This window comes from Eucyclogobius newberryi, unplaced genomic scaffold (assembly GCF_026437365.1).
Source record: "Eucyclogobius newberryi isolate DKJ021-1_F unplaced genomic scaffold, fEucNew1.0.hap1 SCAF_3, whole genome shotgun sequence".
In the NCBI taxonomy this organism is placed as follows: Eukaryota; Metazoa; Chordata; class Actinopteri; order Gobiiformes; family Gobiidae; genus Eucyclogobius; species Eucyclogobius newberryi.
The window spans coordinates 32832140-32848207 of record NW_027315945.1 but is presented as its reverse complement, the minus strand read 5'-3'; the positions used below and the strand labels follow the sequence as shown (position 1 = coordinate 32848207).

General features: G+C 45.6%; 1 protein-coding gene across 1 annotated transcript in view; it reads right to left on the bottom strand.

The window, feature by feature from the left end:
* p3h3 (prolyl 3-hydroxylase 3) overlaps nucleotides 1–14676 on the bottom strand; it is a 22143-nt gene extending 7467 nt beyond the window's left edge. The window contains exons 1-8 of the mRNA XM_072461508.1: nucleotides 14400–14676; nucleotides 13095–13279; nucleotides 7533–7691; nucleotides 3492–3684; nucleotides 2079–2210; nucleotides 1703–1845; nucleotides 973–1062; nucleotides 792–844 (exon numbers count right to left, since the gene is read on the bottom strand). Of these exons, the coding sequence (XP_072317609.1) occupies nucleotides 792–844; nucleotides 973–1062; nucleotides 1703–1845; nucleotides 2079–2210; nucleotides 3492–3684; nucleotides 7533–7691; nucleotides 13095–13279; nucleotides 14400–14676 (1232 nt within the window). The remainder of the gene's footprint in view (nucleotides 1–791; nucleotides 845–972; nucleotides 1063–1702; nucleotides 1846–2078; nucleotides 2211–3491; nucleotides 3685–7532; nucleotides 7692–13094; nucleotides 13280–14399) is intronic.
* Nucleotides 14677–16068: the final 1392 nt, after the last annotated feature.

Genomic DNA, 16068 nt, shown 5'->3' with positions numbered 1-16068 from the left:
AGCAAAAATGTGTTAAAATGTGTCTTTAAACGTGTTGGGTTTAATTATCAGTGAAAAATCTGTAAAAAATAATCAGAAATGTGCAGAAATATCCCCTTATTTTTTCATTTTTATTTTCTTTATATAAACGATGTACTCGATATTCAAATTTTGCATATCTTCAAAACCACGTTACTCTACATTTAAAAAGTAAAGTAACCAGTACTTTGAGTAGTAATATTCATGCTTTCACTTTATACTTAAGCGTGAGTGAAATGTTATTTTACTTCAGCCGTGTAACTGTACTTTACTTGAGTGCAAATTGTTAATCCTCTTTCAGTGGATTACTCATTAATATCATAGTCTATATGTTAAGATGTTATATGTAGGATGATGTGGGACACCTTAAAGCGCCCCCTACAGGTCGGACGATACCGACGAAGATACATATATTTAGAATTTTGCTATAAAAATTATAAAAATGTTATTACAAAATAGCAAATTTTTAAGGTTTATAATTTCACTTCCTGTTTGTAATCAATGACATCACACTAGGAAATTACCCAGCAAACACTTGGCCAAAATAACAAATAAAAATATATGCAACAGACTTTATTTTGTTGAATTATTGTTTAGAGAGTCAAAAAAGTGTTTCTTTGGTGTAATTTATGCATAAACGTTGACTGGAATGAGTGTCTCTGGTGTGACGTCACTTCCTGTCATTTCAATGTCAAAAACATGTTAAAAGGTCAAATTAATGGACACATCAAGTTTGTCCTCTCTAAACATAACTGTGCATTTCACAAACTCACCTCCAGCTTTCCCGCAGTGATTCGGGAACAACATCTTCAGGAGTCCACAAATCCTGAACAAAAATATTCATAATCACGTTCAATTGAAATGGTTTTATTCCACTGTACGTGCACGATGTCTGTACGTGTAGGTGTCGTGACGATAACAGTATCTGCGCATCTCAAAAGTCACGATACTCACTGGATCTGTGAAGGTGAAGTCCAGGTTTTCCACTCCGAAGTACAAGAGCTTCTTCTCCTCCAGCGACCGGCGGATGTACCTTTCAATCTCCTGCACCGACGACACAAACAGAAAGCTCATCGTGTCGGCGAATATTCTATGTATTTTCATCGCTTCCATCAACGTTGTATGTATACATATCGTGAAATAAACTTAAAGTAAGATAAGATAAGATAATCCTTTATTGTCCACACATGGGGAAATTTCATTGTTGCAACGCAGGTAGATACAGAGGAAAAGGACAGATAGTTAGTTTAAAAGACACTTAATAGAAGAACTCTTATAAACATAACTCTTATAAACAAAAACTCCTATAGACAAAACCTCCCATTTCCCAACAAGGGATGGAGGGGAAAAATAAATAAAGATAAAGATAAAAATAAAAATAAAATGAATAAAATCAAAATAAAATATAAAATTTAAAAAGAAAAAAAAGCTAGCGTAAGACAAGATAATACTAATAATAATAATAATAATAATAATGGAAAAAAAATAATAATAAACACTCTATTCTCATCAGTTAAGTAACACTAATAACTTGTAATAAATTGGGTCTAAATGTGCTGTGACTGAATTAAGTTGACAATATTTAGTCATTAACTCTACACTAAACCAACATCACATCCTAATACTTATAAATATGCAGATTTCGTTTGGTTTAAGAACAGTTAGAGTGATAAGAATAGTCGACCTGTGCAGGCTGTGTGTCCGAGGACTCTTTGTCTCCCCCTAGAGTCTCGGAGTAAAGCTGCAGATTGTCCAGGTTGTCTTTGTCGGCGGGATAAAACAGAAGCAGAGAGCGGAGAGTTTTTACTGCTCCGGGAACATCTTCAGCTGCGAAGAAACAAATAAAACACAATCGTATTAGTATATTTATTCTACCAGACAAGATTAAGCACCAAAGTACATCGCAGACATGTCAGTGACATGTTTTTATGCGTTTGTGTTGAGATTTAATGCATATCGTCCTGTTGTTATTACGATGAAAACCAGAGAACCGTTTTCTATCTCTCCAGTCACCAACGCTCTGTACGTTCTCAGTTATTGGAATAAAATATGGGGATGACCTTTGAACTGTGCGATGTGCAGATGCTCGAGCTGCGTGGGCAGAAAGTCTTCTTGGGCCGAGACTCTTCCGGGTCGAGTGGCGACTTGAGTGACGCACGACTGCTGGCACGACAGGAGCGACAGGAAAAGAGCTGAAGAAAGACAAACATGGTCATCTCATCATCGCTGTGAAGAACAGTGCATCAGGTCGTGTTCACGTTCAACAGACAAAGGAGAAAGGCACGGTTTAATGCGCTCAAAATGTTCATGTTTTGAGCTGGTTTGTGGGGAATGTCTTTGAGCGCAGTCACATGAAACTAAAGGAACGTTAATATCTTACAGTATTGTCAAAAAGAGAGCTCTATCAGAGATGAGGAACAATGGTCACGTAATGAGGAAACGTCACCATGTTTGGGGCCAACTGGCATCAGCGTTTATGGACTCGATTGTATTTATATCTGTGCATTCATTTTCAGGGTGCGCTAAAAAAAATGTTAATCACCCAGAGTAATACCGTATTTTTTTATAGTTTTGGCCCGGGTGCGACTTATACTCCAGAGCGACTTATATGTGATATTATTTGTTATTTCCACACTGACAAACACAAGAGGGCGCTCTAGGCTCTAAGCGACGCAGAAGAAAAATCTGCACTTCCTCTTCCTCTGGAGTTTGTGGAGTTGTTTAGAAGTGACACAGAGGAAGAAGAATTCAATGGATTTAGTGATTTGGGGTAAAACTGATGCTTTGGTAAACTTGTTAGCATGTTCTTTATGCTATAGTTATCTGAATAACTGTTCATATGTTACGTTAACATACCAGACACTTACCACAGTTCTGTCTGTGCCTCATGTAGCTGAAGGTGTTAGCGTTAGCATACGTCATGTAGCTGAAGGTGTTAGCGTTAGCGTACGTCATGTAGCTGAAAGTGTTAGCGTTAGCATACGTACACCTATTCACCATGTTCTCTTATCTGTTATTATTTTAAACTGCATTTACAGATGAAATGTCTGTTCTTGGTCTTGGATTTGATCAAATGCATTTCCCCAAAAATGTGATTTATGCAGACTTCTAATCCGGAAAAAAACGGTAGTGACCATTGACCAGAGGTGGGCGATATTGACAAAAATGAATATCTCAGTGTATGTTCAGACCATGTGCTAAAACTTGCCTCTAAATGACTTTGTTGAGGTTCAAGTGTCACACAAAACATGAATGGACCATCAAATCAACCCAAAACGTGCAGAAATATCACATTATACTTTAGAGGTTTTGGTCCCTTTTTTAGATCATTGTAATCGTTTTTATCAAAGACAATCTACTCAACATTCTAACTTTCCACATCTACAAAACAACAGCTGCGTTATCCTCCGTGTTGGGACGAATCTCCCGCCTCGTCCACCTCAACACACTCATAAATCACGAGCTGGTCTTGCCTGCGGCCTTCTCGAACGCTCCGTGACCGCTCTGCTCGCCTCTGTCCTCGGGCAGCAGCTGCGAGGCCGTCTCACACTGGACGCGACACTCCTCCGTCTGCAGCAGCGTTCGGTTCACGCACGCTCGCCATTGGTCCACGGCGCCGGCCCAGTCTGCAGACGCCTCCAGGTGCAGAGCCGACTCGTACAAGACCTGCGGGAGGGACGTAAAGAGAGAGGAAGATCGGATGAGCGAAACGAGTGCGAAAAGGGACGTGAAAGTTGTCTTAGTCCGGGTTTGTCCTCCTGGTCTAGTAATGGTTTAGTCCGGGTTTGTCCTCCTGGTTTAGTAATGGTTTAGTCCGGGTTTGTCCTCCTGGTCTTCTTCCCCCCTCCCTCCCCTGGGCAGCTCGGACCACAACCTTGTACATCTGAGGCCTGTGTATGAACCCATCGTGCGCAGGCAGCCTGTGGTGTCCCGTGAGGTGAGGATGTGGTCTGCTGAGAGCGAGGAGGCTCTGAGGGACTGCTTCAGCACCACTGTCTGGACTGAGCTTTATGACCCACATGGGGAGGACATCAACACCATCACAGAGTGCATCACGGACTACATCAACTTCTGTTTTGAGAACATTGTTCCCTCCCGGACGGTGCGGTGTTTTCCAAACAACAAGCCATGGATTAACCGTGAACTGAAGGCTCTGTTGAAGGAGAAGAAGAGAGCCTTCAGGTCAGGGAACAAGGAGGAGCTGAGGACTGTGCAGAAGGAGCTGAGGAGGAAGATCAGGCAGGCTGAGGCCGGCTACAAGAGGAGGATGGAGGAGCAGCTGCAGCAAAAGAACATTCAGGGAGTGTGGAGGAGCCTGAAAACCATCTCGGGCTTCAAAATCCCCCCTGCCCAGTCAGAGGGGGATCTACAGTGGGTGAATGACTTAAATGCTCACTTCTTGAGGTTTGATCGGTCACCCGCCCCTCCCCCTGCACAGCTGCACGCTCCCTCTTCCACAGCTGGACAATGCCCTGCATCTGTTCCTCTTCGCTTATCTGCCCCGGACCATCAGCTCCCCACTTCGCATGGATTCACCCATCCCCCCAGCACACGGTCCCCCTGCCAACCACTGACTGTCACAGCAGCACAGGTGAGGAGTGAGCTGAAGAGGATTAAAGTGAGGAAGGCAGCAGGACCTGATGGCATCAGCCCCAGGCTCCTTAAGTCCTGCGCAGATGAACTGTGTGGAGTTATGGAGCATGTCTTCAACATGAGCCTGAAGCTGAGGGTGGTACCACAGGTCTGGAAGACCTCCTGTCTGGTACCTGTGCCTAAGACACCGCGCCCCAAAGACCTCAACAGCTTCAGGCCAGTGGCTCTCACGTCCCACCTGATGAAGACACTGGAGCGGCTAGTCCTGGACCACCTCCGCTCCACCGTGAGCTCAGCCATGGACCCGCTGCAGTTTGCATATCGGTCTGGCATCGGAGTGGAGGACGCCGTCATCTCCCTGCTGCACCGCTCTCTCACCTGGAAAAGCCTGGCAGCTCTGTGAGGATTCTGTTCTTCGATCTTTCCAGCGCCTTCAACACCATCCAGCCGCTGCTCCTGAGGGACAAGCTGGAGACGGCTGGTGTGGAGTATGACCTGGCAGAGTGGATCCTGGACTACCTCACAGACCGACCCCAGTTTGTGAGAGCCCGGAACTGTGTGTCTGACACTCGGACCTGCAGTGTGGGGGCGCCCCAGGGCACTGTCCTCGCGCCCTTTCTCTTCACCCTTTACACTGCAGACTTCAGACATGACACGGACAGCTGTGTCCTGCAGAAGTTCTCTGACGACTCTGCCATCATCGGACTCATCACGGACGACGATGACGCGGAGTACAGAGGACTGGAGCAGGACTTTGTGGACTGGTGTCAGCGGAACCACCTCCTCATCAACGCGGGGAAGACCAAGGAGATGGTGGTGGATTTCCGCAGACGCCACTCCACTGCCCCCTCACCAGTGAACATCCAGGGACGGGACATTGAGAGAGTGACTCATACAAGTACCTGGGTGTTCATCTGAACCACAAACTGGACTGGACTCATAACACAGACGCACTGTACAGGAAGAGCCAGAGTCGGCTCTACCTCCTGAGGAGACTCAGGTCTTTTGGAGTGACAGGGCCACTCCTGAAGACCTTCTATGACTCTGTGGTGGCATCAGCTCCTGTACGGTGTGGCCTGCTGGAGCAGCAGCATCACAGAGAGGGAGAGGAAGAGGCTGGACAGAGTCATCAAGAAGTCCAGCTCCGTCCTGGGCTGTGCTCTGGACTCGGTGCAGGAGGTGGGGGACAGGAGGGTCCTGGCTAGATTCACATCTATGCTGGACCATGAGTGTCGCCCCCTGCAGGACACTCTCTCTGCTCTGGAGAGCAGCTTCAGTGAGAGACTGATCCACCCTCGCTGTGTGAAGGAAAGGTTCCGTAGGTCTTTCCTTCCTGCTGCTGTCAGACTTTATAACAAAAACTGTTAGTACTGAACACTCGCAATACTGACCTAACCTAATACTGATGTGCAATTCTGTCATATGTGCAATTGCTGTTGGAATTCATGTGCAATTCATGTGCAATTACTGTGAAATTCATGTGCAATCTATGTGCTGTCGTGACACATATTCATGTGCAATTACTGTCGGGATCACATGCAATGGTATTTATTTATTTATTTATTTGTCTATGGGAGTTTTTATTTATTTATAGGAGATCTTCTACTGAAAGTGTTTTTCAGACTTCCTATAAGTGACCTGTTCTTCTGTATCTACCTCTGTATCTACCTGCATTGCACCAATGAAATTTCCCCATGTGGGACAATAAAGGAATATCTTATCTTATCTTATCTTAATGGTTTAGTCCGGGTTTGTCCTCCTGGTCTAGTAATGGTTTAGTCCGGGTTTGTCCTCCTGGTCTAGTAATGGTTTAGTCCGGGTTTGTCCTCCTGGTTTAGTAATGGTTTAGTCCAGGTTTGTCCTCCTGGTTTAGTAATGGTTTAGTCCAGGTTTGTCCTCCTGGTCTAGTAATGGTTTAGTCCGGGTTTGTCCTCCTGGTTTAGTAATGGTTTAGTCCGGGTTTGTCCTCCTGGTCTAGTAATGGTTTAGTCCGGGTTTGTCCTCCTGGTTTAGTAATGGTTTAGTCCGGGTTTGTCCTCCTGGTCTAGTAAGATAAGATAAGATAAGATAATCCTTTATTGTCCCACATGGGGAAATTCCATTGATGCAACGCAGGTAGATACAGAGATAGATACAGAAGAAAAGAACAAATAACTTATAGGAAGTTTAAAAAACAGTAATGGTTTAGTCCGGGTTTGTACCTATTTTTTTTTTACAGATTTAATCCATGTTTAGAGCTACTTTAGTCCAGCTTTCGTACTGATTTAGTTTGTGTTCACATCTGACTAAATCCGAAACTAAACCAAGAGAAAACGAAGACTAGAACAAAGAGAAAACCAAGAGAAAACCAAGACAAGAACCCAATCTGGCAGTTGGTGTTGGTTCAGTCTAGTCCTGGTTTAGTCCTGGTTTAGTCCTGGTTTAGGCCTAAAATGTCTAAAATATGCCTAAAAAATGCCTAAAATAGATGATCTCTGTAAAAATCATCTCTGTGACTGTGGATTTTTCATAATCAACTGTAACTAACTGTTGACCTGTTGTACATTAATGGCTTATTTATTGTTTCATTTGTGGAGCATTTGTAAACACGGTGGACAATAATAATTAAAATGTACAGTAGATAATATCCCCAATGCTGTTTTGATGCTACAGAAAATTTGAATTGTGCACTGTTAATAGTTGTTTTTGTAAATGTTGCAAAAAGAGAAAAAGAGCTGATCAAAAATGTTAACTTTCTTCAGTAATAAGCGATATTTGTGATTAACTCGACATTTTTCTAATGATTCACGCGTTTAAAGAGACGTTTTAAGACCAGAAAAAGATGTTTTTTCTCAATATTGCCCACTCCTACTTCTTAAGAACTTTTTTTTAAGGCACCCACAAAGCCACACGGTTCTCCCCAGAGTTCAGACGATTCTCACCCAGTGGCGCTCGTTCTCCACTTCTCTGTCCGTAAAGTCGCCTTGTGTTACTCCTTCCATCCGTCTGTACTTCTCCATGTTGTTCCTCATTTCCAGATGACTGGGATTAGCCACGAAGTAGGTCTGAGCCGCCGACGCCGCCTTCTGCAGCTTCTCCAGCTGACGGAGGAGAACGTTTTATGAGCGCCAAGTACAACGAGGTGGGCCACACGTACAGTTTACAAGACATAAACAAATACAACAACACGTACAGTTTACAAGACATAAACAAATACAACAACACGTACAGTTTACAAGACATAAACAAATACAACAACACGTACAGTTTACAAGACATAAACAAATACAACAACACGTACAGTTTACAAGACATAAACAAATACAACAACACGTACAGTTTACAAGACATAAACAAATACAACAACACGTACAGTTTACAAGACATAAACAACTACAACGACACGTACAGTTTACAAGATGTAAACAACTACAACGACACGTACAGTTTACAAGACATAAACAAATACAACAACACGTACAGTTTACAAGACATAAACAACTACAACGACACGTACAGTTTACAAGATGTAAACAACTACAACGACACGTACAGTTTACAAGATGTAAACAACTACAACGACACGTACAGTTTACAAGATGTAAACAAATACAACAACACGTACAGTTTACAAGACATAAGAGAAAACAGCGTCGTTGTGTATTTTTATGTCAATATCCATTCTGTAATAACATAGTCGTTTGCTTTTGACAATATTTTCATCATTTATGATATTTCATCATCGTTTTTCCGTGTCCGATCACCGGCTTCACCACGAGCTGCACGCACCACGAGCGAGCGGCGCCGCTTCTCCTCCGCTGCACCGGCGTTTCCGTGTCCGATCACCGGCTCCACCACGAGCGGCACGCACCGCCACGAGCCGCACGCGGCTCCGCTTCTCCTCCGCTGCACCGGCGTTTCCACGCCCGAACACCGGCTCCGCGCTCCCGCACCCGCCGCCCCGGAGGTCTGTACCTGGGCGAAGGTGTGGCCCCAGCCCGCCACAGGAGCAGACACGGAGAGCGGGGCACCGGCTCCACCCGGAGAAAAGCAGCCCCATACAACCAAGGTACAGCCCCGTTTCTCTGCTTTCCCCGCTCCACAGACGGGGGCGATCTGGTCACAAAACTGGACACAAATGCGTCTTGATTGGGCTAGAGCAACGCCGGCGTCTGGTATGTGGACTGCCGCTTCTGTCCCAACGTCTTTGTTTTGTTAGTCGTTTCCATTGTTTTGTTTTGTTCCCGCGTCTCTGTGTTGTCTTCTGTCTACATCCCTGTTCCTTAACTTCATCGGACATTACTGCACCGTCCATCACTCATCTCCTCCCTCACTCCTGGACTATCTACTGCCCTAGCCGCCAGCTAACAGCTGGCTTAACACCTGCTGAGGTCCGTCATGGTATCGCGGGGCCTCCCTGCCGTGCAGACAAGGTCTGGGGCAACCAACGCCACTCACTCCACCAGCTTCAACACCCGGTCCACTGCTGCTTTTTCACAACTCTCTGCCCACCAGCTTCTAGTTAACCAGCCTCTAGCCACCGCCAACATTCTAACTGGATTACTCTCATCTGCTGCTACGTTCCATCTCCTCCTCGGACTATCCCTCCCGCGCCTCCAGGCCATCGCTCCACCAACTTCTCGCCTACTCACCTACACCGCTGCTGACCTTCACCTCCTCAACCATAACCACCGTCTCCCAGCTGCTGCTGCCTCTGCAGCTAGCTCAGCTGGGATCCTTCGCCGGCCCCGCTACATCCACAGGGGCTCTGGTCTCTCCCATAACCAACACTCCAACGACGGCTCACCTATCCCCTCACTCTGGACTAGTTTTCGCCCCCCTGTCACCCCCACCTGCCGCACTGCCAACCTCAGCAACCTCCGCCCCCCCACCCCTGCGCCCCCATCCATCTCCGCGCCCCCATCCATCTCCCTTGCACTGCTGAACTGCCGCTCCCTCTCCAACAAATCACCTGTCATATCTGAACTGCTACTGGACAATAACATTGATCTGCTTCTCCTCTGTGAAACATGGCAACAGCCCCTGGACTTCTATGCTCTCAACCAAGCCACTCCCTCCAACTACACTTACACTGCCAAACCCCGCCTCTCCGGGCGTGGGGGAGGTCTTGCTGTTATTCATAAAAAATCTACATCCATCACTGAACTGAACCTCAACCTTCCATCCATCTCATCATTTGAATACCTCGCCTTCTCCCTCCCCAACTCTATCACCGCTATCCTGATCTATCGTCCCCCAAAGCCCCACCCCTCTTTCCTCACTGAATTGTCTGAACTCCTCACCATCACATCCTCTCTCTCTGCCCGCCTCCTACTCACTGGTGACTTCAACATCCACATTGACTGCCCCAACGCCCCACTGACATCCGACTTCCTCTCTCTCCTGGACTGCTTCCATCTCACCCAACATATTGACTTCCCCACCCATACCAAAGGCCACACTCTGGACTTAGTCTGTTCCTCTCTCCTACCCATATCTAAGCCCCACCCCCTCCCCTTCCCACTCTCTGATCATCTCTGCATCCTTTTCTCCGCCCCCCTACCCTCGCCCCACAACCCCAAAAAACGCACCATCACCTACCGCAATATCAAGTCAGTCAACCCCCTCACGCTCTCCCAGCTCATATCCTCTGCTTTCCCCCCTGACTCCCCCCCCTCTTCCCCCGACGACTATGCTGTCATGCTCAACACCACCCTCTCCGACTCCCTTGACTCCCTAGCCCCCTGGAAAACCTCCTCCGTCTCATACATCAACCCCGCCCCCTGGTACACCCCTGAACTCCGCACCATGAAGCAGACTGGCCGCCAACTCGAACGACTCCTCAAAAGAACCCGCCTCACCGTCCACGCCGAAGCTTTCAAATTACACATCTCCTCCTACCGTGACGCTCTCCAAGTCGCCAAATCTGCCCACCTCTCCACCCTCATCAACAGCTCCCACCGGAGCCCTCGCACCCTGTTCTCCACCGTCAACAAGCTGCTCCAGCCACCGGACATCACTCCACCCTCCTCCCCTGACCTCTGTAACTCTTTCCTCCTTGCCTTCAATGACAAAATTTCCAAAATCAACAGCTCCATGACTGCCGTCTCCATTAACTCCATCACCACCCCCACCCCTGCCCCCCCTCCTCTCCCTGACCACCCACCCTTCCCTGCCCTCACCACCTTCTCCTCTGTTAACTCCTCTCATATCATAGACCTCATCACCGCTTCCAAAACCACCACCTGCTCTCTCGACCCCCTCCCAACGACTCTAACCAAGGCCTGCCTCCCTGCTCTCATCCCCCATCTCACCACCCTCTTCAACCAGTCTTTATCCCTCGGCCATGTTCCTTCCATCTACAAACTGGCCTCCATCACCCCCATCCTCAAAAAACCCACCCTAGACTCCGCCAACCTCTCCAACTACCGCCCCATCTCCAACCTGCCGTTCCTCTCAAAAACGCTGGAACGCATCGTCGCTGCCCAACTTCACACCCACCTCCAGTCAAACAACCTCTATGAACCCCTCCAATCTGGCTTCCGCCCACTTCACAGCACTGAAACAGCCCTGGTCAAAGTACTCAACGATCTCCTCACCTCTGCAGACTCCGGGGCCCTCAACATCCTGTTACTACTAGACCTCAGCGCAGCCTTTGACACTATAAACCATTCCATCCTCCTACAAAGGCTGCGCCAACTGGGTGTTGAGGGCTCTGCACTTGACTGGCTCACATCCTACCTCACCAACAGGCAAGAGTTCATTTCCCTCTCCGGTCACTCATCCACCCTCTCCCCAGTAACGCAGGGGGTCCCCCAGGGCTCAGTCCTCGGCCCCCTCCTCTTCATCTGCTACATCTTCCCCCTTGGTCACATCCTCCGCCAACTCAACCTGGACTTTCACTGCTACGCTGACGACACCCAGATATACCTCACCACCAAATCCACCCAAAACCCTCCCCTCAGCCACATCCAAACCCTCCCCTCAGCCACATTGAAACCTGCATCTCTACAATAAAATCATGGCTCACTCTCAACTTCCTCAAACTCAACAGTGACAAAACAGAGCTCCTCCTCATTGGCACCAAATCCACTCTCAATAAAACTGGTCCCTTTTCACTCAGCATCGACACCTCGACCATCACCCCCTCTACCCTGGTACGCAATCTCGGTGTCATCATGGACCCCACCCTCTCCTTCACTCCCCATGTCAGCCACATTGTCAAGACCTCATACTTCCACCTCCGCCGCATCGCCAAAATCCGACACTGCCTCACCCTCCCCGCTGCTGAATCCCTCATCCATGCCTTCATCTCCTCCCGCCTTGACTACTGCAACTCCCTCCTCACTGGCATCTCCTCCCATTCCCTCCATAGACTCCAAATGGTCCAGAACTCCGCTGCCCGCCTCCTCACCCACACCCGGTCCCGTGAACACATCACTCCCGTTCTCCGCTCTCTCCACTGGCTCCCCATCAAGCAGCGCATAAACTTTAAAATACTCCTCCTCACCTTCAAAGCTCTTCACCACCTTGCCCCCCCCTACCTGTCTGACCTCCTCATCCCCCACCGCCCCACCCGAGCTCTCCGATCCTCCTCCTCTCTAACCCTGACTGCACCAACATCCCGACTCAAAACTTTTGGCGACAGAGCATTCTCCCGAACAGCACCCCGACTCTGGAACTCCCTCCCCCAACCTGTCCGCCACTCTCCCTCACTCACAACATTCAAATCCCGCCTAAAAACATACCTCTTCACCCAAGCCTATGACCTCCCCTACCCCTAGCCTCCTCTACCCCATTGCCTACTCTTCTACCCCCTGTTACATCCCCATCTTTTTCTCTCTACTTCTTCTGTCTTGTTCATTTTATCTGTATATTAATGTGTTCTGTACGTGTTGTCCCCCCTGTCTGTAAATACCCCCCCCTTTTTTTTATGTTCAGCGTCTTTGGGTCACTGAAAAGCGCTATATAAATAAAAGTTATTATTATTATTATTATTATTAAAACAACAGACATGGTTAAAAATGTTAAATCTGTTGTAGCTTTAGCTCACAAGTCATTAAAGGTAAATAAACGTTCGTATTTTTTGTATTTTTCGTACATTTTACAACATTGCAATTACCGTATTTTCTGGACTATATTTCATAGTTTTGACCGGGGTGCGACTTCTACTTACATTTATACTTATATACTTATACTCCGGGGCAACTTATATGTGATATTATTTGTTATTTTCACACTTGCAACCGCGTTACGTACTCCAGTGTAACTTATATATGTTTTTTCTTCTCTATAATGCATTTTTGGCTGGTGCGACTTATACTCCGGATAATACGGTACTGTTTTGTTGATTTACTAAATTACATTCAACATTGACGGGCATTTTTGCCACATTTCTGATGGATTGTCATAGTAATAATCGACTAAATACCTTCATCATGATATTAAAAAACAAACTCAGCTCTTCATTTGTGTCAATGTCGTTCACTTGCTTCTTTACTTACTTTGTAGTACGTGACCTGGAGGAAGTTGTAGGGATTTCGAGAGGCAAACTCATACTCGATGTCGGAGGAGACCGGCAGCAGAGCGGCGGAGGACACGGACTTTCCCAGACAAAACCTCAAACACTCGGCTTTCTGCTGCACCCAGTCCAGAGCGAACAGGTCCCACAGGCCGCGCTCTTCGCTGTCTGTCCAAAAAACAACATTATTTCATCAATCGCACGTGTTATTCTGCGACATATCACTATTTTTAAAGCCACCAAATACATCTATTTTAATCATCAAAACAAGGGAAATTTCAATAAACAAGCTGGAAAATTGTAGCACTGTCGCAAAATAATCCTGCAAACTGTACCAAAAACACAATAAATTAAATATCTCTAGTTCTAGTCAAAACTTAACCTGTAGAGATGAATAGACTCATTTTGTTTATCCACAAGGGAAATTACTCGGACAAATGACCTCACATTACAATATAAAGTGTAAAATATCAATAAAAAAAATCTAATTAAAGCTAAATTAAGTGGTAAAAATAGCAAAAATAATTACTGTGACTCAATTAATTTTATATTTGTTTTAAATTGACAAAAAGAAAAGGCCACACGCTCTAATATTTTTGGTTTACAATAAGCTTCTGCAAAGATTTATCAAAGATTTATTATTTGATTCATTGCAAACTCTGTGTATTAGGTTAGTTTTATTGAAAAGTAAGAAATGTATGTGTCGTTAAGTTTTGTTGGCATTAGGGCTGTAACTAGAAGGTTTTTGTCAGCGATTATTTTTTTTTGATGAGTCGACTAGTCAAGCCGTATTCGTGTTGTACATGGAGATTTTTAAATACATTTTAAACCAAGACCTATTTTAAGGGACAAACAGGCTATTACATATTATTCGTTATCACTGTCCCACTAAATAGTAGGCTTTAAGGACACATTTTATGCTTTTTTTAAGTATTTAGTATGAAACGGTAGCATACGTAGAGCATTGTTCTACATGTTCTTCATTATACAGTGTAATATTAATCTAAAACGGCTTAATAAACTTTTAATAAAGGGTCTATTCATTGACTTCCTGTTGAAAACTGCTGAACAGATTTCCATCTTCATTATTTTATCTTATTTTATGTATTGTGGAAAATTGGGTACGTGACATTTCAACTGTTAAACCAGCCAGTAATTACAGGGCATGTGGGCGGAGACGGGGGATAGGTGAGAACGGGACAATACAGGATCAACTCAAACGCGCGTGAATGAATCGGAAATACAACTGAACGATGATGGAAGCTGATAAAAGTCACGTATTCCTCACCGAGCTTGTGAAACGCGTCTTCTCCCGCGGCCGCGCACTCGTCGCGACAGCGTCTGCGGACTTTAAAGAGCGCGTCCTTGCCCTGCAGCGACTTCTCCAGGAGCTCCGCGGCTTTGCTCCACTCCCCGTCGAAGTACGCGCGCACCCCGCTGTAGTAGAGGAAGTCGTACGGCGGCGAGTGCAAACCGAGCCCGTCCGACGCGCACAACGGGACGAACGCGGAGAGTTGAAGAAGCGCCACGTATGCGGTGAAGTGAAGGGGGAGCAGCGGCGCCATGGCCCCGGTGCAGAAGAAGGTCTCAGCGGGGAAAAGGAGAGGAGGAGGAGGGACGCGTTTGGTCCACGAGTTTCCTCATGGTTTCCTCCCACTCGAGCGAGAAAACAAGACGTAAACGTGGATGTCAGTACGTCATATGTCAGCGCACTTAAAAACATTTACGTTTTACATTTGCTTCAACAAACGTGGCTGTGATTTTTGTGAAAAGACTGTGATTTTGTGTGCGGGAACGTGCGGTGGTGACGCGTAACAGAGCACCGGTGTTACGCGTGGTTTCGGGCTAGTTTAAGTGGTGGTTTTGTTTGGGGGCGTGTCTTGCATCACTTTAAATACGTTGTTTATGATTGTTCTGCTCGGTGTTTTTTTGTTTTGTTCTGCTCGGTGTTTTTTGTTTTTTTCCCCCGCGTTGATCCAGACAAAATATACATGTTAATTGTTTTCCCACACATTTCTAAAATAAAAATGTAAATAAATTGTTCAATAACACATTTATCCATATTAAAAACCTTGTTCCCCGTCAACTGTAGCTATATCTATGGGTTTTTAACAAATTTCACTGTATTTTTCATCTTTTTTCACCGTTGCTAACTGTTTACTTTGCGTGTTTTCTGTGACTAAGTAGATTGCCGTTTCACTGTAACTTCCGGTGACACAGAAAATCACCAAAATAAAGGCCACGTAATACCACGTAAATACGCTAACTTGACCATTGCGCCTATTTAAATTATGATTATAGCGCCTATCTACGTTTACATTTGGTATGTGTCAAATAGCTTCTGTAAGACGAGTATTATTGGATTATTAAAGTAAAAAAAAAAAAAAGGTGAGCCCAGGAAAAGATTCGTTGATGCCTAATTTGAAGCCTGATTTTATATTTTAGCAGACATTTTCTGTAAGATCTAGTTTCCTCGATTATACACTGAGATGCCCAAAATGTAAGAGCGCACAATCACAGTGTAACGCAACAGACACCAATGTGAGCACTAGAATAAATAATAATTACCCTGGCAACCCATAGCAACAAACATCCTCTTCGAGCGGCCATGTTGTAACTGTAAGATTCTACCCAAGCGCACCTAAATAAGATAAGATAATTCTTACAATTTGACTTTTTCATATGTGTAATGCACTTTTCTTTTTTACCATACATCATGTTGACATTTTTAAAAATAAATTCTTATTGTGTTGATAATGGGGGAGAGAAACAGAGAAACCTATTTTGTTTCTCTGTGGTCTTTGTGTCTTGTCTTTTTTTCTTTATTGGAGTTCAGACGTTCAACAAAGTATTGAGCAAATGCTGTGAATACTTATGTACAAGTGCTTTTTTTGTTTTGAATAAATTTGCAAAAAACAACCTTTCACGTCGTCATTATGGGATATTGTTTTGGAATA